Below are 21,873 nucleotides of genomic sequence, written 5' to 3'. Positions count from 1 at the left end.
ATCTCAGACCAATGACTTCTCTTAGGCCTAGAAGCCAGGCCACCCCTAGGAAATCTTCCTCTAGCCACCACCTTCCTCCCGCCCCTCCACCCCAGGCCCAGATAAGGTAGCGGAAGATCTTATTTCTCTTATCAGGGGCAGTCAAGCCTCTTCTTCTAAAAGGAAAAGACACCCTTCTCCTGAACTATTGACAGAGCAAGATTCTGAGGAATCAGATTATTTAGAATTGGAAGAGGATCAACAACCTCTTAGTGCTTATGAGGATTCAGATGCAGAGAAATCCATCCCTTCTGCCTTCCCACCGGAAGACTTCTCCTTTGGGGAAGCCATCCACACCCTCAGGGAGCATTTCCAATGGGGATCTCAGGATTTCCCCCAGTCCAAGAAAAGGCTAAGAGAATTTCTAGACCTTCCTCAGCACAGACCCTTGCCATCCCCCCTGTTTTAGAAGTGGTGGATGATGTTTTCCTTGAATCCAGTTTAGCCCCGGATGCCATTCCTCCTGCTCCCAGTAAGACTGACACGTATTACAGAGTACCAGACACTCACAAATATCTGTACAGAAATCCTGTTGTTGATCCAGAGGTCATTACACAGGGCCCCAAGTGAGCCAGGTCTAGTTCTGCAAAGAACCCTACTCCTTCTGATAAAGATGCCAGAGCTCTGGACAGATGGGGTAAACAAGTATACACCTCTGCAATCTTAGCCATCAGAGCTCTCAACTGTTAGTTCCATATGTTAAAATATCAACAGCACACTTTGGAGCTATTAAAGCAAAAGATTTCTACTTTTCCTGACTGTGCCAGTTCTAAGGAGTTAGCAGATTTACTGCACTCCACTTGTCAAGTGGCTAGGCACTCTTTACACTGTGGATATGATGCACTAGAAGCCTCTAGCAGGGCAGCAGTGTCAGGATCTGTCATTAGGAGACATGCATGGTTGATGGAACAACCTCTACCTGATCATGTCAAGTAAAAGTTAATTGATGCACCTTTGGACAAGGACCGCTTGTTTGGGGAAAAAGCAGAAGAGGTGCTTAAAAATAATGGAAGACAAAGCAAAATCCATGCAAACATTTAAAGACTTCTTTCAGGTTCAACCTCCTAGATGCAGCAGGAACTTTCCCTCTAAACACTGGTCCTTTCCTGCTCCCAGCAGACGGGGGCAAGCTAAACCCCGCAGGGACAGGCACACCAGGTCTCTACAGCAGAGACAACAGACAGCCAAACAATGGACCACTTCCGCTCCCAGGGCAGGGAGTTCTAAGCCATCCCTCTATGGCAAAAACTCACAATGAATCCCCCACCCCCCTCTGCCCCCTCTCCCTCAAAAGCTCAGTGGAAAGCTGTCCCTCTGCAAAGAAAATTGGATGTCTGTAACCAAGGACCAATGGGTCTTAAAGATCATTTCCAGGGATACAAATTCACTTTCTACGAACTCCCAGAGAGTACCCAGACTTGCCTCCCAATCAGTGGGCAGAGGCTTTAAAGCAGGTCCAAATTCTCATAGACCAGGGGACAATACAACCGGTTCCCGTAGATCAAGCAGGCAAAGGCTTCTATTCCAGGCTTTTTTTTGTTCACAGAAAAGAGGGCAATTGACACCCCATCCTGGATCTGTCCATGCTGAACACATCCCTGGTGGTCCCCAAATTCAAAATGCTAACTCTGCAGCAGCTACTGCCAATGCTAACAAAAAATGCCTGGTTGGTGACCCTAGACCTAAAAGATGCATACCTTCATACCCCATAAGATAGTCCTGCAGGAAATTCCTGCATATCAGAGCAGGGTCACAGCACTTTCAGTTCCCTGCTCTTCCCTTTGGCTTATCTACTGCTCCCAGGGTTTTCACCAAATGTTTGGCCCTGGTAATAGCATTTTGCAGACAGAAAAACTTACAGATTTATCCCTGTCTGGACGACTGCCTCATCCAGGCAGAGAGCAAAGAAAACCTGCTGCAGGACTTACACTTCGTCAAAACCCGCCTAACTTCCTTGGGGTTTAACATCAACAAGACGAAATCAAGGCAGGCTCCCTCCAGGAGTATCATCTTTCTTGGAGCTCTGCTGGATTCAGCATCCTAAATAGCCTTCCTACCCCCAGAGAAGCAGAGCTTCCTGGCTCTCTACTTTGCCCAGCTGGTGTCCAAAGTCACCCCATAGCAAGGAAGTTCTTGCAAACCTTGAGATACATGGCTTCTTGCATCCTTCTGATTCCTCTGGCCAGACTACACATGAGGAAACTTCAGTGGTACCTAAGGAATCTTTGGTGCCAACATTCAAAACCTCTGGAGACCTCTCTCCCTCTGATGACTTGTATAAGGGCAGAGTTGCTCTGGTGGGCAGGGGCATGTGCCACGAACCAGGATGTCCCCTTCATCCACCACCCCACAGGCCAGACCCTCACCACCAATGCTTCAGACATCACCTGGGGCGCCCGCCTAGGAGGCAGGTGTACCCAGGGTCTTTGGGATGCCCAACACCTTCCCTTGCACATCAACCAGAAGGAAATTATTGCAGTGCAGAAGGCTGTGGTATCCTTCCAGCCCCATCTCATGCCAGGGGTTCTCCTTACCAAAACAGACAACACTACAATAATGTGGTGCATCAACAAACAGGGAGGGACACAATCTTACCCCCTGTGCAGGCTAGCCATGAATCTCTGGCTGACTGCCTCCCCCATGGAATTACATCTTATAGCACAATACCTCCCAGGAATCAACAACAGCCTGGCAGAAAACTTAAGCAGACACATTGTGGACCCCCACGAATGGCAGCTCCACAAAAAGAACTTTGGGCAAGTCACTCAAGTGTGTGGAAATCCAGAGGTGGATCTCTTTGCTTCGCACCTCAACCATCAGCTAAAGAAATTTTGAACCAGGGAATATCACCACTTAGCATGGAAGGTGGATGCCTTAACCTTCCCTTGGAACTCCTTCTTTGTGTACGCTTTCCCCCCCTCTACCTCTTGTTCCCAAGGTACTCATCAAAATCAGGGAGGAGGGGCCCAAGGCCATCCTCATTGCTCCAGATTGGCCCAGGCAACATTGTAGCTTTACTTGAAAGGCTCACCCAGACTCTGCTACACTTTGCTGTGAGGGAAAGGTTAGTTTACGTTTTATTTGTTGTATTACTTTATTGCTTTTTTCTGTTTTGAATACTGTGATTTGTTTTATTTACCTTGTGTTTTACTTGTATTCTGCTTTTAACTGCGTATTAAAACTTGAAAAGAGACCACAGCTCTGTCTCTTGTGAGTCAGACAGAAATTAGTACAGGTCAATAGAACAGGTTAGTTAAGGTTAATCATTTGTGAATTGAGGGGCTGGAGCTAGGAACTAAACCTTCTGTTTAAGGGGTAAAATAAACCATTTCAGAGCTTTACTACTGTGATTTGTTTTATCCACCTTGTGTTTTACTTTTATTCTGCTTTTAACTGCATATTAAAACTTGAAAAGAGACCACAGCTCTGTCTCTTGTGAGTCAGGCAGAATTTTTTTCCCCACCGTCCCACCCGGTTCTTACACAACTGTCTTTCTAGTTGCCTTCCCCTTATGTTAGTTTGACCATATAGTTCATTTCTTCTCTGTTTTTTCTGACTTGTGTGAGTAAGCACAAAATTATTATTTTGTGAAATCACTCACCTTCAACTATTTAAATTTATTGGCCATCCTACTCTATTCCATAGTACCAGAATACAAAAGTGACCACCCCCTTTCAATCTATCTTGCTGTTTTAAAAATAATGACTCTCCACTAAAACTTAACTTTTTAGACAAGTAAAACTTAAGTTACCTACTTTCACATCTAACTCCTCTAGTGCACACTGCAGTGTTTATGATAAACCATTTTTTTTCATCTTCTCTTTAAGCATCCCTGTGACTAGCACTTGGTTTAAAACCTCCTGGAAAGCATTAGGAAGTCTAAAACTGATACAAACGCTCAACTCTCCTTGTTAATAAGGAGAAATTAATTATAGTCACTAAACAGCCTATAATTACAAAGTACCTTGCCAAGGTAAGGGAAAATGGCTCATGTACTTAAAAAAAAAAGCACCAAACCTGGCATGTCCAAGGGTCATCTTCCAGTGATTTCTCCTGTTCACCTGGTGAATCTGGGCATACTGGGGCAATGCAGCAATTGCCTCATGTACACATACAACCCTCTCATCCTACCACCCAACACTACAACCTGCGAAAGATGCACTTACATAGCCAAACTGGAAGCAAAGCTGTCTCCACCCAAGTTTGTGCTAGACAGACAAAAGGAGAAGGTTAACACCTGCACTACACCTCAAGCAACACAAAGCCCTTCTAAACCCACACCACCAACACCCACACATAGCAACACTAAACCCACATATGTGGAGGCCCTTAACAGTAACCTGCCCAAGCAACAAGGACCTCTGAAGCTGAAACGCAAACACCAATCACAACCAAAGTGTCACATAGCTCATAACACAAGTGTGCCACCCAACAACAGCCCCTAAGGCAAGACAACGTACCCAACACTTTAGTCATAGGTGACTCTATAGTCAGGCACACAGATGTCCCACTCACCAGGCTGAACAAGGAGACAAGTACAGTCAGCTGCCTGTCTGGTGCCAGGATCTGCCACATAATGCATGCACTCAAGTCACTCCACAAAAAGTACCAATATGACTCTGTCATTGTCCATGTTGGAGTGAATGACTTGAGACGTACCTCCCTAGACTACATGGAAAAGCTCTTGGATCATGTGGCCCAGGCAAGTATGACCCTAGCTTTGAGTAGCATCGTGCCTTCGCCCAAAATTATACCACAGTATAAGGACAAAATGACTGACTTCAACAATTGGCTAAGCTTCTGGTGTCATTCAAAGGGGATCCAGTATCTGTCTGCCTGGGGTGGCATGATCGACAGACCACGATGCTTTGTCAGAGATGGTCTGCACCTGTCACCCCTGGGATTCAGGTTACTGGCTTAGGCTCTTGCCACCCCATAGTGCCTTTTTTAGGCACAGTTCAAAGGACTACCATAACAGGTACAAGCATGCAAAATTTGAAGGTAATGTTACTCAATGCTAGAAGTCTAAACCTCAAAATGCACTCTCTAGAGTCACTCCTAAAAATGGAGAACACTGATATCTGTGCAGTAACTGAGACCTGGTTCAAGGCTCCAGAGAGCACCCCTGCAATACCAAGCTACAACTGTTACCACATGTTTCAGCCACCAAACCAGGACCGAAACACTAAAGGTGGAGGACCGAAACACTAAAGGTGGAGGAGTGTCCATATTCACCAAGGATATTCACAACACCAGGCTAGTTGCCCAGCACAATGCATCTGAAATTCCCCAGGTGCAACTAACACTAGGTAAGATGGCATTCCAAATTGTAGCTTGCTACAGATCCCCCACCATGCCCCAAGATTCTCACTACACCTTTCTAAACATACTGAAAAATATTAAGCTATAACCAGCCACCCTAATACTGGGTGAATTCAACTACCCTGCCATTAACTGGAAAAACTACTCACGTGCCAACACCTTTTCCCAGCTGTTCATGGAATTCATAAATTCCAATGCCCTTGATCAACTAATCCTTGGTCCCAATAGGGGCTCCAATATCCTAGACCTGGTCACTACTAACATGGGAAATTGATGCTCCACACCTATGATCACCCCCTCGTAGGTTAGGTCTGGCCATAAGCTAATCACCCTTGACATCCACATCCCACCCCCACCCTCCAGTAAGGAAACCTCCGTAAAAAACTTCTCCAAAGCCAATTTCATGCTACTCAAGTCAGAAGTGACAAACTTCATGACACCCATGCAGACAGGAATCCTACACTAAGGCACTGTACGAGCACATCCACTCGTGCATGAATCGTGCCATCCCCAATAGAACCAAGATGCTCTCCTCCAGAAAAAGGAAGCCAATCTGGTGGTCCCTTGCCATAAACAAACTTTACAACAAAAGGAAGAAACTGTTCCAGAAAAAAAGGATAATCCCTGGATGCAAAAAACTACCTTACCAGCCTCAGAAAGAAGCTGAGATCCCTCATAAAATCCTCCAAAGCTAGTTACGAAAATAAAATTGTTAAATATTCCAAAGACAACCATAAGGCATTCTATAGCTATGTCAAGAATCTAAATGGCAATGCTCAAATCTGCTCTGAGCTAGAACAGAATGGCATTAAATATACTGATCACAAGGATATTGCCAATGTCCTGGCAGATCGACTCAGTGCAAACTTCACCCCCCTCCCACCCCCTTAAAAATTGCCAAATTCCGGTAATAACGACCACACAGGTAAAATACGCACTCTCCAAAGCTAAGAGTACAGCTTCCATGGGACCAGATGACATCCCAGGCTCTGTACTACATGCACTACAAAATGAACTGGCACCTCACCTAAGTGTCATGTTTAATCATAGCCTCATGTCACGCTTCATGCCCAGTGAGTGGCACACAGCTACAGTTATCCCACTCCACAAGGGGGGATCCACCTTGGATCCCAGGAACTACGGCCCCATCAGTCTGACAAGCCTGATCTGCAGGGCCATGGAACGCATTATCATGGAACTTATAAACAAAGATACTGGCAACCTTCAAACACTGGACCCCACGCAGTTTGGGTTCATGAAGAGCCGATCTTGTCTCCTGAACCTGATTGACTTCTTCAAATCAGTCTCCAGAGCCGTTGACAAGGGTAAGGTGGTCCACACAGCCTATCTGGACCTCGCCAAGGCCTTCAACACCATCCCCCACTCTGGAATCATAGATAAGCTTATTAAGCTGGGCATTAATCCCTACATCACTCAATGGGTTGTCAACTGGCTTACTGACAGAACCCACACTGTAAAAGTAGCCAATTCCAAATCCAGCTCCAGGCAAGTGACAAGTGGAGTACCTCAGGGTTCAGGCCTAGGACCGCTCTTGTTTGGCATCTACTTCTCTGAAGTACAGGCCAACACTAAGGGACTCTGGCTAACAAAGTTCGTAGATGACTGCAAACTGGGAGCCATTATTGAATCCCCAAATGATGTGGATATTCTACAAAAGGGCCTTACAGAAACAGATGCTTGGTGCCAGAGCCATGGGCTCAAATGCCAAGAAATGTATAGTTATCTCCTTTGGGAAAAAACATGTACCCGTGAATTACTACATAGGTGGCAGTACACTAAACACCGAAAGTGTGATAAGAGACTTAGGAATATAGGTGGACAGTGGTCTCACCTTTGAAAACCACATCAACACAACAGTCAGGAAGTCCTTCTATGTGGCACACCTCATCACTAAGGATTTTTTATCCAGAAAAAAGGAGGGCATTGTCTCACTGTACTTATCCCTCATTAGACCCATTATAGAATACAATGCCCCATTTGGTATGTACCTCTCAAGACCTCTGCAACAACTGGAAAGGCCGCAGAAATGCCTCATTAAAAGAATCACAGGCCTAAAGCAGATGCCCTATGCTGACTATCTAAAAAAACTCCACCTATAATCTGTCGCATATCGTCTACTCAGAGGCGATCTCTGCTTAACATACCAGGCCATGTCAAACCCAGAGCTGTTGGTCCCAGTCCCTCAGGGACCCACTCTCCAGGGATCTAAATCTTGTCATCACAATGAACAAAACATGCTGGAGGGATAGGTTCCAGACCCAGAGACTCCCCAGACTTTGGAATAGACTGCCCATACATGTCAAGCAGAGAGCCTCTTTGGCCCTCTTCAAAAGTAACCTTGATGATTGGATGGGAGATAGGAAATTCACCCCGGGGATCACGTCAGTCGCCCTGCTAGACAGGGGTCCAGGGAAGTAAATAGTTTCGGAAGAAATAGCCAGGGAATTGTTATGGCCAGGCTTGTATAGGCCCTAGGACTGATAGCCTAGTACCAACCTATGGACCTATTGGTACACCTTGCTGTGCAGCCTCACGTCACATCCTCCCTGGCAGCTTCCCCCAGATCCCAAACCTCTTGACTCAAGCAGGGGGGGAAATGCTGCACCCAGATTTGCAGACTCTCAAGCTATCAGCATGGCTGATACTCCCAAGGTAAGGGAAGGACCCCTGCTAAGCAAGCAGGTCCTGGACATTATCATAGAGGCCAGAAAGCCAAGTACCAGAAGATCTTATGCAGGGAAATGGAAAATAATTCTGCTCCTGGTGCCAGTCCAGGGAGGCTAGTTCCTCAAAACCTTCTGTCCCTCTTATCCTGGACTATCTAGCGGAATTACTTAACAGTGGCCTCTCCTCTTCTGTTAAAATGCATGCTTCAGCCATTTAATTTCAGTTTAACACAGACTAGTCTTTGTTCTCTCACTTGTTTGATTAAGCAATTCCTCAGAGGGGCTTCTAACATCAGACCTCTCAGAAGGCCTCCCATGCCATCCTGGGATCTTAATTATGTTCTGGAAGTACTGACCTTACTCCCCCCCCTTCAAACCTGCTGCTTCAGCAGAGCTGAAATTCCTGTCCTGGAAGACTGCTTTTTTGCTAGCCATCACATCAGCCAGAAGGATTTCTGAACTTCAGGCACTGATGACTATTGAGCCCTTCATCATTTTCCATGCAGACAGGGTGTCCCTTAGGATCACCCCCTCCTTTTATGCCCAAGGTGATATCTAATGTGACTTGCAACCAGGCCATTCATCTGCCTACCTTCTTCCCCAACCCTCAAAACAAGGGGGAAAGAATTCTGCACTCCCTGGATGTGCGCAGGCAGCTCAGATACTACCTCGGCCGTACTAAACCCTTCAGAAAAACGGACCAACTTCTAGTTAGGTTTGCCCTAGGGGCAGAGGGGAAGCCCATTTCCAAGCAGACTATCTCTAAATGAATATCACACTGTATCCATTTCTGCTACAGATTTCATGGAAACCTCCCCCTAAGTCTATTCTTACTCATTCCATTATGGCACCCTCCACCTCCACAGCACACGACAGAGGAGTCCCCACCAGGGACATCTTGGAAGCTGCCACCTGGACTTCTGTCTATACCTTTACAAAGCATTACCACCTTCCTCTTTTCTCTAAGGCTAGGGCAGGGTTTGCCTCTGCAGTACTGCAGGGCCTTCTTTCCCCTGCTTAGGTCTCTAGACTATCCTGTCACCCCTCTCTTCAGCTTTGGGAATCCTCTCACAGGTGATGATTGTAATAGTGAAACACAAAGAACATAGTACAATTGTGTACAATTACCACAAATGTAGATGCTTGAATGTATTCACTGTTGCAGTCCTGGTTTCCCTCCCTTCCTCCTTCCCCCTTATATCTTCTTTCATTAGGGAGACATAAGCTTCTTGAGGTGGTTGCTAACCACTAAGACCTCTGTGCCTTATCCCCTGGGGCTTCTGATTGGTTAGGCCAAGAAAAAACAATGTAATGGTGTCAGCTGCCTTGCTTTATAGTACTGATGACCTGACGTCAGTCTACAGGTGATAGCAGCTGATGCAGAAAAACATTGACTCTGGTATTCAGGACGGCTAAAGGCTACCACAGCAGGGATAACCCACAGATGATGACTGCAACAGTGAAAACACTCGAACATCTACATTTATGGTAAGTGTACACAACAGTACTTTCTGTAAGGTTTTCAAACATAAGCCAGTGTTATAATAAAGATGAGGAAAGCTCTAACTTATTTACTGTGATGTTCTTCATGTTTTACTGTTGCAGTCATCACACTTTGGTTATCTGCCTGCAGGTAGCCCTCAGTCGGCCCGAATACCAGAGTCTTAGTATTTTTGCATCAGATGCTGTCACTTCTTCCATGACATCAGGTTGTCAAGGGTATAAAACAGGCAGCCGATACCATTACATCAGTCTTTCTTGCCGAGGAGGAGCTTGAAGCAGAAGCAGTTCGCAAGTGCTGGTTGGCTGCTACCTGAAATTTTCTTTTTCAAGTTTGTAATCCTAAAGTCTTCTAAAGCTAAGTATCCCATTGGGGATCCTTTTTTCTTGCTCTAACCGATGTCAGAAAAAGTTAACAGTTGTCTTACCTGTGGAAAGCAAATACCTCACAATGATTTTCATTCTTACTGCATCACCTGTTTAGGCCCAGACCATGACGTTCCTCGCTGTCGATTTTGTGCCTTATTTAATGCCTGAACCATTCATTGTTGGGCTATCTTTGTCACTAAATTCTTTTGCTCTCATTCTCCGTTTTCCAAAATGGCTTCGATAAGCCATCTGACTACTGATCTTCCGAAAAAACTTAAAGATAAAGACAGAGACAGACTGCATTGGTCCAAAACTGCCAACGATGCTTTGCCAGTCCACCAGTACTCAGTGAGGCGCCTTTCCAGCCCCTGATGCCCGCTTCTGCAGATTCATAGGCCTCTTCTGTGATCCATCCAGAGTCCGGTATGCCATGAGATGCTTCTTCGACTATGGAACCTGCAGATGGCACTGGCACTGGCTTCTGAGGGTGTAATTCGACCTACAGATGTTCGAATTAAACCGATGACTTTGTTTTTATCTAAAATTACAGAGTTTCTGAGGCCCAGAGTATGCACTGATGACCAATGTGCATGCTCAAGCTCCCATGCCACAAAAACAAATGCTTAGACTGGCTGAAGACCTTATTACCCTAATTGGGGGAAGCCATCCTTCCCCTGCTAAGAGACAAAGAATTGAGTTTCATTCTCATTCTACAGACCAGGAGTCCAATGACTCTGACCCTTCTGATTATCAGGACATGCCCTTATCAACCTGTGAGGATTCAGATGCAGAGGAATCCATTCTCTCTGCCTCCCCTCCAGAGGATTTTTCTTTTGTTGAAACCTTGCATACTTTAAGAGAGCATTTCCACTGGGAATGCCAAGACTACCCTCAGTTCAAAAAGAGACTCAGAGAATTTTTAGAGTTGCCTCAGCACAGGCCTCTAGCTATACCTCCTGTCCTGGATGTTGTAGATGATGTTTTTATGGAATCCAGTCTTAATCCAGATACTTTACCCCCGGCCCCTAGGAAACCTGACCGGTACTACAGAGTACCTGATTCCCACAAATTTCTCTTCAAGAATCCTACTGTGGATCCAGAGACCATTTCCCAGAGACCTAAAGGTATTAAGGCTACTACAGCCAAAAATCCTACCCCTTTAGATAGGGATTCCAGAGCTTTAGCAGATTGGGTAAGAAGGTGTATACCTCTGCAACTCTTGTCATCAAGGCAATGAACTGCCAGATGTCCTTCAAGGATGCATCTGCAGTTATAACATATGGGTTGTCCTGCCTCAGGCAGCCCTTCGGTCGGCCGGATTCCAAAGTCTGGGTCTGGCCTCGGCTGATGTCGCATTTTCCCCGACGTCAGAGCTTCTGGGGTATAAAGGCATCAGCCGATGCCATTTTCCTCAGTCTTTCTTGCCGTGCGGTGCCTGAAGCAGAAGCTGTTCGCAAGTGCCGGTCGGTCAGATCCAGAGATTTCAGCTACCGAAGACTTCTAAAAAAGCTAAGTACCCCGTTGGGGACTCTTTCTTGCCTCAGCCGATGTCAGACAAAGTAAATAACTGTTTAACTTGTGGGAAACAAATACCTCATAAGGATTTCCATTCTTACTGCCTTCCTTGCTTAGGCCCAGACCACGACGTATCAGCTTGTTTAGCCTGTGCCTCCTTCAACCGACGGACTCTTAGACATCGGTCGGAGTTTGCAGAAGAGTTTTTTGGATCCGCTTTTGCATATAAAATGCCGTCGGAGACTCAGACTACAAATTTGGCCAAAAAACACAAGGAAAAGGACCGACACTCACGACCCGCGGTTTCGGCTGAAACCACGGTTAGGCCCACCGCGAGTGTCTCGGTTTCGGCTGAAACCGAGTCCTCGGTTCTTACTTCTACCGAAATCTTACCTCCGACAACCGAGGCCAGAGAGGCCCCGGCTGAGTCGGCTTCAGAAATCCCTACCGAAGCTAGCGCACAAGAATTGTCCGACACCATTCCATTGGACATTTCTACCCCTGCACGTGGGGCAGCTAGGCCCCCTGCCTCTGTCTATTAAGGCATTCTCCAGGGCCAAAGCTGCCAAAATCTCAAAAGGTTTACCTGCCAAATCTTCCTCTCAGAGACCTTCCTCAAGTTCTCAGATTCTCACTCTTGCTGAGGACCTTATATCATTGATTAGGGGTTCCCAACCTCACCCAGACAGGGCCTCTCACCCTCCTCCTGACAAAAGGCCTAGGACTGAACCACCTGAACCTCTATCCTCTGATTTCTCCTCAGATGGATCTGATTTATCAGACCATCAGGAAGGGCCCTACTCTCCTTATGAGGATTCAGATGCAGAAGACTCTATCCCTTCTGCCTCCCCTCCTGAAGAATTTTCCTTTGGGGAGACTTTACACTCAATGAGGGAACACTTTCAATGGCAGGGTCAGGATTTTTCTGATTCTAGAAAAAGATTAAGGACCTTCTTACATTTGCCCCAGCATAGGCCTTTAGCCATACCACCTGTGCTTACTGTAGTTGATGATGTGTATAATGATGTCAGTTCTGCCCCTGACTCTCTTCCCCCGGCCCCTGCCAAACCTGACGGATATTACAGGGTCCCGGATTCTCACTTCCACCTGTATAAAGCCCATGCTGCAGACCCAGAAACTATTTCTCAGGGCCCAAAAGGTGTTGCAGCTGCCACTGCCAAGAACCCCCTACCCTCTGAAAGAGAGTCTAGAGCATTAGAGATGGGGTAAAAAGGTTTATACTTCTGCTACTCTTTCTGCCAGGGCATTAAACTGCCAATTCCATATGATACAGTACCAAGAATACTTGTTAGATCAGCTGAATAAAAAGCTTTCTTCACCTGAACCTTTAGACCGTAAGTCTCTTCAGGATTTGGTACACAACTCTCAGCAGGTCAGTAATCATTTCTTAAAATGTGGCTATGATGCACTGGAGGCTTCATTTAGATCAGCTATGACTGGCACAGTAATTCGGAGGCATGCCTGGCTAAAAGAGCAATCTTTGCCAGACCATGTCAAGGCTAAACTACTGGATGCTCCAATAGAGAAACAAAGTTTATTTGGCTCTCCTGCACAGGACATTCTAAAGAAAGTGGAAGAAAAAGCAAAATCTGTGCAAACAGTAAAGGATTTTCTGCAGGTTCAACCTCCGAGGTTCAGCAGAAACTGGCCTTCAAAGAATTGGTTCTTTCCAGACACCTCCAGAGCACAGAGAGGCAGGAATAGACGCCCAAGAGGTAGAGGGCAATCAAAGGGGGCCTACAGGGGTCGTCAATGGCAGCCTGCCAACCAGAGGAGTACTGCTATAGCTGCAACTACAACCACTTCCACAGGACAGACACAATGACTTGACTCTGATTCCGCCTACCAGGGAACAACTGGAAGCACCCTTGGGCGGAAAGCTGGCTTTATTCTCAAACAACTTTTTGTAGCATATGCAACTGGAGTGCAAGGAAAAGCAATTTCCAAACAGACAATTTCAAAATGGATAGGAAATTGCATTCGTTTTTGCTACTCTTTTCATGGAAAGACAGCTCCTGAAAATATCAGGCCTCATTCCACAAGAGCCACAGCCACCACTACAGCTTTCCTACGAGGGGTGGCTACAAAGGACATTTTAGAAGCTGCTACTTGGAGCTCCGTGCATACATTTGCCAAGCATTACAATCTACCTTTATACTCCAGATCCCGAGCAGGTTTTGCAACTGCAGTTTTACAGGGGATCTTAACTACACCTTCCTTATCTTAGTACCTCCTCCCCCAGTTTTGGCTATGGTATTCTACCCATATGTTATGACTGCAGATGCATCCTTGAAGGACATAGTACAGTTTTGTACCTACCATAAATGTAGATGTCCGATAGGTATGCATCTGCAGTCAGGATTACCCACCCTCCTTCCCCTCTGTGTTATTCCTAGGGTGCTTACCCCTCTTTCAGCTAGCTGTGGTATTCCTAGGGTGCTTACCCCTCTTTCAGCTAGCTGGGGGAATCTATTATGGTGTATTTGTTTGTATGTATATATGTATATATATATTTTGTTTGCTACTGTTTGGAATTTTCAACATTTATCCAAATTTAGCCTTCCTAGAGGGCACCTGGCATCTGGGGCAAGAAACACTGAGGAAAATGGCGTCGGCTGATGCCTTTATACCCCAGAAGCTCTGACGTCGGGGAAAATGCGACATCAGCCGAGGCCAGACCCAGACTTTGGAATCCGGCTGACCGAAGGGCTGCCTGAGGCAGGACAACCCATATGTTATGACTGCAGATGCATACCTATCGGACATCTACATTTATGGTAGGTACAAAACTGTACTTTTCACGTGTTGAAGTGCCAGCAGCATATTATGGAACTAATTAAACAAAAAATGGTGTTACTTCCAGATTATGCAGAAAATAAAGATTACAAGAGTTAATGCATTCCGCAAACCAAGTTAGTAATACTTTGCAGTGTGGCTTTGATGCCCTAGAAGCATCTTGCAGGGCTGCAGTCACTGGATCTGTACTGAGAAGGCATGCTTGGCTGAAGGAACAAACCTTGCCAGATCATGTCAAATCCAAATTACTAGATGCTGCTTTAAATAAGGACTGTTTATTTGCCACCAAAGCAGAAGAGTTTCTTAAAAGGATGGAAGAAAAAGCTACAATCTATGCAAACTGTTAAAGAATTCTTACAAGTGCAACCACCTAGATTCAGTAGGCATTGGCCTTCTAAAAACTGTCCCTTTCCCACCCCATCTAGGCCTTCTCAGACCAAGCCCAGGTGAAATAGGCCACCCAAACTACAGTCTCAGGGTATGCAGAGATCTAAACAATGGAGTGCCCCCACCTCAAAAACAGGGAGTGGTAAGCTGCCCCCTTATGGAATAAGTTCACAATGACTTTTCAATTATCCTTCCCAGCCCTGCCCAATTACTTGTGTCCCTAGGAGGAAAGCTTGCCCTTCATGCAAAAAGAACTGGATGTCCTTTACTCAGGACAGATGGGTCCTAAACATTGTATTCCAGGGGTACAGATTCTACTTCCATACACTGCCAACCTCAAGCGGGTTTCCAGACCTTCCTCCAAACCAACACGAAGAACATAGTGCAGTTGTGTACACTTACCATAAATGTAGATGTTCAAGTGTATTCACTGTTGCTGTCCTGGTTTCCCTCCCTCCACCCCCTGGCTTTCTCTGTCTTTCTACCTCTCCTCTCTATGGCCATTCCTAATGACATTGGTATTTACTTTTTACTGGTTGTATTCCCCACCATATACTAGCTTCCTATTTGTGGGCTCCTGACATTTGGGGCAAGAAAAACTGATGTAATGGCGTTGGCTGCCTGTTTTATACCCCTGATGACCTGACGTCATGCAAGAAGCGACAGCATCAGACGCAGAAATCTAAGACTCTGGTATTCGGGTCGACTGACGGCTGCCTGCAGGCAGATAACCCAAGTGTGATGACTGCAACAGTGAATACTCTCGAACATCTACATTTATGGTAAGTGTAGACAACTGTACTTTACTGGCTATAACACAGAGGTATTTATATGTGTTAAGAGGGATGCATGGTGGAAATATTATCTGGCATTACATTTTGTCAGAGCAGCTGAGATTTGAAATCCATCTGTTAATTTAATGAACTAATGTCTTTATAGTATTATAGCCCCCATTCCAGTTAGTGTCACCCTTTCAGTTGCTCCCTGTTGCTTCCACATGCTTTGACACCCCTGGAGTAGAGACAACATCCTCGAATTATACCTTTGTCATTTCTCCTGGGAGAAAAGCTCATCTTTTTTGTCTTGTGTCCCGATCTAGAGCACATACATGGTGATGACCATATCTGTCAACTAAAAAAACAAAAGAGAATGGCATGGGCTACGCTGTCCTTTGTCTTTCATCCAAGTAATGTCTGTAGAATGGGGAGAGTCAAGCCACTGAAAGGAGATGATGGGAAGCATCTGGCCCCTCAAAGGAGAGGTTTTAAGCTGTTAATGTCATGTTGGATTGTCAGATGTCTGGCTGCACATACCTCCCATTCATTACAATGGTACTACCTGCACATACCTCCCATTCATTACAATGGTACTACCTGCACATACCTCCCATTCATTACAATGATACTACAACACTGATCCCTAAACTCACACGTAATGGATTGTCAGACTTCTGGATGCACATACCTCCCATTCATTACAATGGTACTACAACCCTGATCCTTAAACTGTCACATTGTGGATTGTCAGATGTCTGCCTGCACATACCTCCCATTCATTACAATGATACTACAACACTGATCCCTAAACTCACACTTAATGGATTGTCAGACGTCTGGCTGTGCGTACCTCCCATTCATTACAATGATCCTATAACACTGATCCCTAAACTCTGACATCATGGATTGTCAGATATCTGGCTGTGCATATCTCCCATTCATTACAGTGATACTATAACACTGATCCCTAAACTCACACGTCATGGATTGTCAGACGTCTGGCTGTGCGTACCTCCCATTCATTACAATGATCCTATAACACTGATCCCTAAACTCTGACATCATGGATTGTCAGATATCTGGCTGTGCATATCTCCCATTCATTACAGTGATACTATAACACTGATCCCTAAACTCACACGTCATGGATTGTCAGACATCTGGCTGTGCGTACCTCCCATTCATTACAATGATCCTATAACACTGATCCCTAAACTCTGACATCATGGATTGTCAGATATCTGGCTGTGCATACCTCCCATTCATTACAATGATGCTGTAACACTGATGTCTAAACTCACACGTCATGGATTGTCAGACGTCTGGCTGTGTGTACCTCCCATTCATTACAATGATGCTGTAACACTGATCCTTAAACTCACACATCATGGATTGTCAGATGTCTGGCTGTGCGTACCTCCCATTCATTACAGAGATACTACAACACTGATGCCTAAACTCACACATGTAATCATATGGTGAGTATGCTCACATTGCTGTAAGTTTTTGGTAACATATTTGCTGCTGAAAATTTAGGTAACAGTGGTTTGATTTTTTTTTACTATAATTAAACATTAAGAAAGGTTTACTAAACTATATATTGATATGCAGTTCCCATACCTCTCAACTGATTTTTGTAGAATTTCCAGATTTTTGCCATATATTTTGGTTCATTTTTCATAAAATGTTGGTGTTCTGACAAATTATTGGTAACTCATTAAAGACTGAAGACCCAAAATTATGGCAGACATTTGAATTTCATACTGCAAACCCTTCAGAAAAATCATGCTAAAGTCCGCCTGTTATTCTATCAACTTTGTAAGTGCAATATTTAAAAATGTTCCCTAGTATTGAGTCTTTCTCTCCCCCTCCCATTATGTATGGCATTCTCCAGATTTCTTGCTCTAAGAGGTTAAGAGGTATGGCACTTCAGTTTGTTATACTTCAAGTAAGAAAAGAAATATTCAGTATGAAGCATCATTTTCTGATTCAGTGTTTTTTTTTCTTTTTAGTTAGCAGGGATACAGATTTCACTAAGCTTCAGAGTCAGCAGTCGTTTCATATGAAGTACTGGAATTCCCAATGTAAATATGCTTTGACAGATAAGCTCACAAAACACTACCTGGTGCAGTGTGGAAGCAACTGTCACGACTATGTGGAAAGTAGTGATGACTTTATCAAGGAAACTCTACTAGAAATGCATCTGGAAGCTTTTGGAGATGAAGGGTCATGCAAATGGCTTAACGGCAATGACACATTTACCCTTCGTAGTGACCACTTAATTCAAAGTGACAATAGTCAGAAGAGTACCTTGGAAACACTACAACAACTTTTCAGTACTGAGAAGCTAAATGAAAATGTCAAACAAGTCCATAAGCAAAGCTATAAATCCTACACATGCACCACATATGACACGAATTTCACAAAGAAAGCACACTTGGTAAGGCATCAGTGTGTCCTCATTCAGCAAAAAAAGTACAGATGTGTTATATGTGCAAAGGGTTTCAAAAAGAAGGCCAACATGATACAGCATCAGTATATCCATGCTGAACAAAAGCCCTATGAATGTGCTATATGTGGAAAGGGTTTTGCACACAAAAACAGCATGATACAGCATGAGATTAGCCACACTGGACAACTGTCTTATAAATGCACCATCTGCAACAAGGGTTTTGTAAGGAAGAGTAATTTGATGCAACATCAGATTAGTCACAGTGGGCAAAAACCATACAAATGCACCATGTGTGACAAGAGTTTTAGAAGGAAGAGTGCTATGGCAACTCATCAAGTCACTCACAGTGGGGAGAAACCCTATAAATGTGCCACATGTGGCAAGGGTTTTACACAGAAGGGTAGCATGAGGCAGCATCAATATACCCACACTAGTCAGAAGCCCTACAAATGCACCAAGTGTGATCATACTTTTGGACACACGTCTATCTTGATGAAGCATCAGATCTGCCACAGTGGGAAAACGCCCTATAAATGCAGTGTGTGTAACAAGAGTTTTAGTTACAAAAGTTCTATGGTAAGACATCAGAGCACCCACAGTGAGCAAATACCTTATACATGTGCCACATGTGGCAAGGGTTTTACACAGAAGTGTAGTTTGAGGCAACATCAGTATTTGCACAGTGAGCAGAAGCCATATAAATGCATTACATGTGACAAAAGCTTTATATACAAGAGCAATTTGGTAAGGCATCAGGTTAACCATACTGGGCAGAAACCTTATAAATGTACCCTGTGTGACAAGAGCTTTGGATACAAGAGCATTTTGGTAACACATCAAAGAATACATGCCACATATGACAAAGATTTTACAGAGAAGGATAACGTGGTAAGACATCAGTCTGTGCACAGTGAACAGAAGCCATATAAATGTGCCACTTGTGGAAGGGGTTTTATCCAAAAGAGTAACTTGGTAAGACACCAGTATGTCCATACTGAACAAAAGCCCTATAAATGTGCCACATGTGGCAAAGGTTTTGCACAGAAAGGACACATGATCCAGCACGAGATGACCCACTCTGGACAGAAACCCTATAAATGCAGCAGGTGTGACAAGAACTTCAGATGGAAGAGCAGTCTGGAAGGGCATCAGATCCTTCATGCTGCACAGAAACCGTATAAATGTGCCATATGTGGTAAGGCTTTTACACAGAAAGGCAACATGGTAAGGCACCAGTATGTCCACAATGGGCAGAAGGAGTTGCACTGCAAGAATAAGAGAAAAATAGAAAAAGAGACTGATCATTGAAATGGAAAAAATGTCAGAAATGATGAATACCTATCTGAGATCATTAATGTAGCAAATAAAAACAAAACAGTGTGCAGATGAGAAAGAATTGGATAAATTAGAAAGAGATGCAAAAAAAAGGAAGTGTTAAGAGAGAAAGGAAAAAGACCACATGAATTTGCAACTTTCAAGTGGAATGGAGTAGAGAGAAGAGGGACTGGCATAATGGTTAACGTGTTCACCTCATAGACCTATAGTGCAGGGTTTGAGTCTGACCTCGGGTTATTGACTAGACTTAAAATGACCCTTCAGGGCAGTTGGCCTATACACCTATGAAGAAATGAGACCTAACATGTTGCAGCACATGTGCAGAAAAAAATCAATTTTGATTCTCAGTCATAAAACAAAGTCAAATATATTTGATGATACACGTAGGCAAAGACACACAGACATGGTAATTGTTACAAAACAAACTAGAACAGAAGTGTAATGCAGGGGAGAGTACACATCTCAGCAATCGGGAAAAAGAGCAAACTGAAAACTGATTGATCGATCAGCTAAGAAGTGATGAATTTAAATGGGATCTAGCAAGATAACCATTCAGAAAAAACAAAATATCACCAAAGAGGCAGAGAGAGCAGGAACACATACTTTAGAAGAAACTTTTAGCCATGAAGAGAATAATTTAAGTGAATACCTGTTGGATTTGATAGACATGGGTGAATATAGCAATATAGATGACAGACAGAGGCTACCAAGAGTAAGTACAACACAAATTGTTAAAAGCTAATAAACCAAACTAATAACATTAATTGGAACTACATAAAAAGAGAGAGTCACATGACATAACCAAAATTAACAGAATACACTACTATGCAGCAAAACTAATAACAGACAGGGTATTACCAGAAAGCATACGTCACTGAAGGGAAATAAAGGAACACAAAGAACGCTACCACTGAAATTCCAATTAAAGACAACTGTGAGGAAGAAAAGAAGTATCATTATTGGAATAATATAGAAGAGGAAATCAGTCTAAACAATGTTAGAAAAATGAGTGAGCTAAAACAAATGAAAAACGGAAATCTTGTAATTCAAATCTCAAAAACAAATCTCTGCACAGGCTGAAAAAATACAGGAGACACAGAGAAATATAAAGAAAAGATGCAAAATAGTTTAAGGATGACAACAAATCAAACAAACAGTCCAACCAATAACTACACCAGAAATGTGGTAGACAACAAAAGTCCAGATAAAACTCCACAGATTTATTACAGACAGTTAAGTGCTTTCATCCCCAAATGGGACTTTTCCAGAACTGCCATTATTAAAACACAAACCATTTAAATACATCTCAAACTAATCATGCGACATCTAATAAACCAATCAGTTTGATAAAACAATAAAACCCTTAAGATTGTGTATATAAAACCTAGTGCTTAAAGTAAAACACAAATACATAAAACAGAATAAGAACAGATGTGTGTGACCCTGAATGATGCATGGAGTCATATCAGGACAACAGCCCCATAATTTATTAGATATTAAATATATGTTTACATAACACCAACTTTAAAAATATATATAAATAATATCTATTCTTAAAAAAAAATACTGAACATATAAACCTTTTTAACTTTAATAAATGTCTAATAGAACAGGCTTTATTCAACCCAGGGGGTGCTGTTGCATTTAATTTCAACTGCCAAATAAATTCCCTAGCCAACAGGAGTTCTTCAATAATATAGCCCCTTGTGTCTCTTTTCATCTGCTCTAGAATTTTAAATTTAAATCTGTGACTAGGGCAAACCCGTTTATGTTTGTATAAGGCATCATTAGTTTTTGCCTTCTTAACTTCCAGGCCAGCTTCATAAATTCTCTGCTTTAATTTTCTGGAGGTTTTCCCTATATAAAAGGCAAAACAAGAATCACAACAGGCAATATAAACTATCCAACTAGACTCACAGTTGAAATGCCCTTTAACTTTAAATTTGTGCCATTTAATATAAAAGGTATCACCCACTAATATAAACTGGCAATGCCTACAATGCCCACATTTAAACATACCACTATTACTGTTGTTGTTGTGTCTTTCGGCTTTTCCCGGTTAGGGGTTGCCACAGTGGAACTCTGGTCCGCTGATGATTGGTAGTTGATTTTTACGTGCCGAGTTACCAGCCCTGACGCACAACCTTCAACGAAGGTATGCGCATTCACGCATGTCTCCACGCAGAAGACTCTCTAGCTGAGAATCAAACCGGACAGCGTCTTACTGTAAGGCGACAACGCTACCGCAGCACCACCACCATTACTGTGCTTACTCAAATTTCTGGCTTTTTTTCCCAATAGATTCTTGAAACATTTGTTTTTCCTATAAACCATTTTCAGCATGTCACCCAATAAACTCAAGTGTTCATCAGAGGATATAATGAACCCGTTTTCTAAAATACAATCCACTATTCTGTGGGCGTCAATGGTAAAAGTTAGAATAAAGGGTTTACTAAAGTCCACTCCTTTATCTACTCTCACCATTGAGTGTTTTGCATTGAGTGGTCCACCACAAATACTAATAGGTTTTGGTAGCAAGGGCATATAATCCCCCCCGCCTTTTCTCCACTACTTTCTTAATGCCCAATAAAAATTCAGTTGGATAAGCCTGTTTAATAAACATTTCCAACAATTTGTCACACACCACCAAAAATACAGACTCATCTGAAACCAT

General features: G+C 43.6%; 1 protein-coding gene across 1 annotated transcript in view; it reads left to right on the top strand.

Moving 5' to 3' along the window:
• The window catches only part of LOC122797883 (zinc finger protein 883-like), a 112,241-nt gene extending 91,097 nt beyond the window's left edge, over positions 1 to 21,144 (top strand). Inside the window, exon 4 of the mRNA XM_044066402.1 lies at positions 17,425 to 21,144. Coding sequence (XP_043922337.1) covers positions 17,425 to 19,172 — 1,748 coding nt within the window. The 3' untranslated portion in view covers positions 19,173 to 21,144. The remainder of the gene's footprint in view (positions 1 to 17,424) is intronic.
• Positions 21,145 to 21,873: the final 729 nt, after the last annotated feature.

The sequence above is a fragment of the Protopterus annectens genome, chromosome 3.part1 (genome assembly GCF_019279795.1).
Source record: "Protopterus annectens isolate FY-2018-M chromosome 3.part1, PAN1.0, whole genome shotgun sequence".
Taxonomy (NCBI): domain Eukaryota; kingdom Metazoa; phylum Chordata; order Ceratodontiformes; family Protopteridae; genus Protopterus; species Protopterus annectens.
The sequence above is the reverse complement of the archived record's forward strand: the minus strand, read 5'-3'. Positions and strand labels throughout refer to the sequence as shown.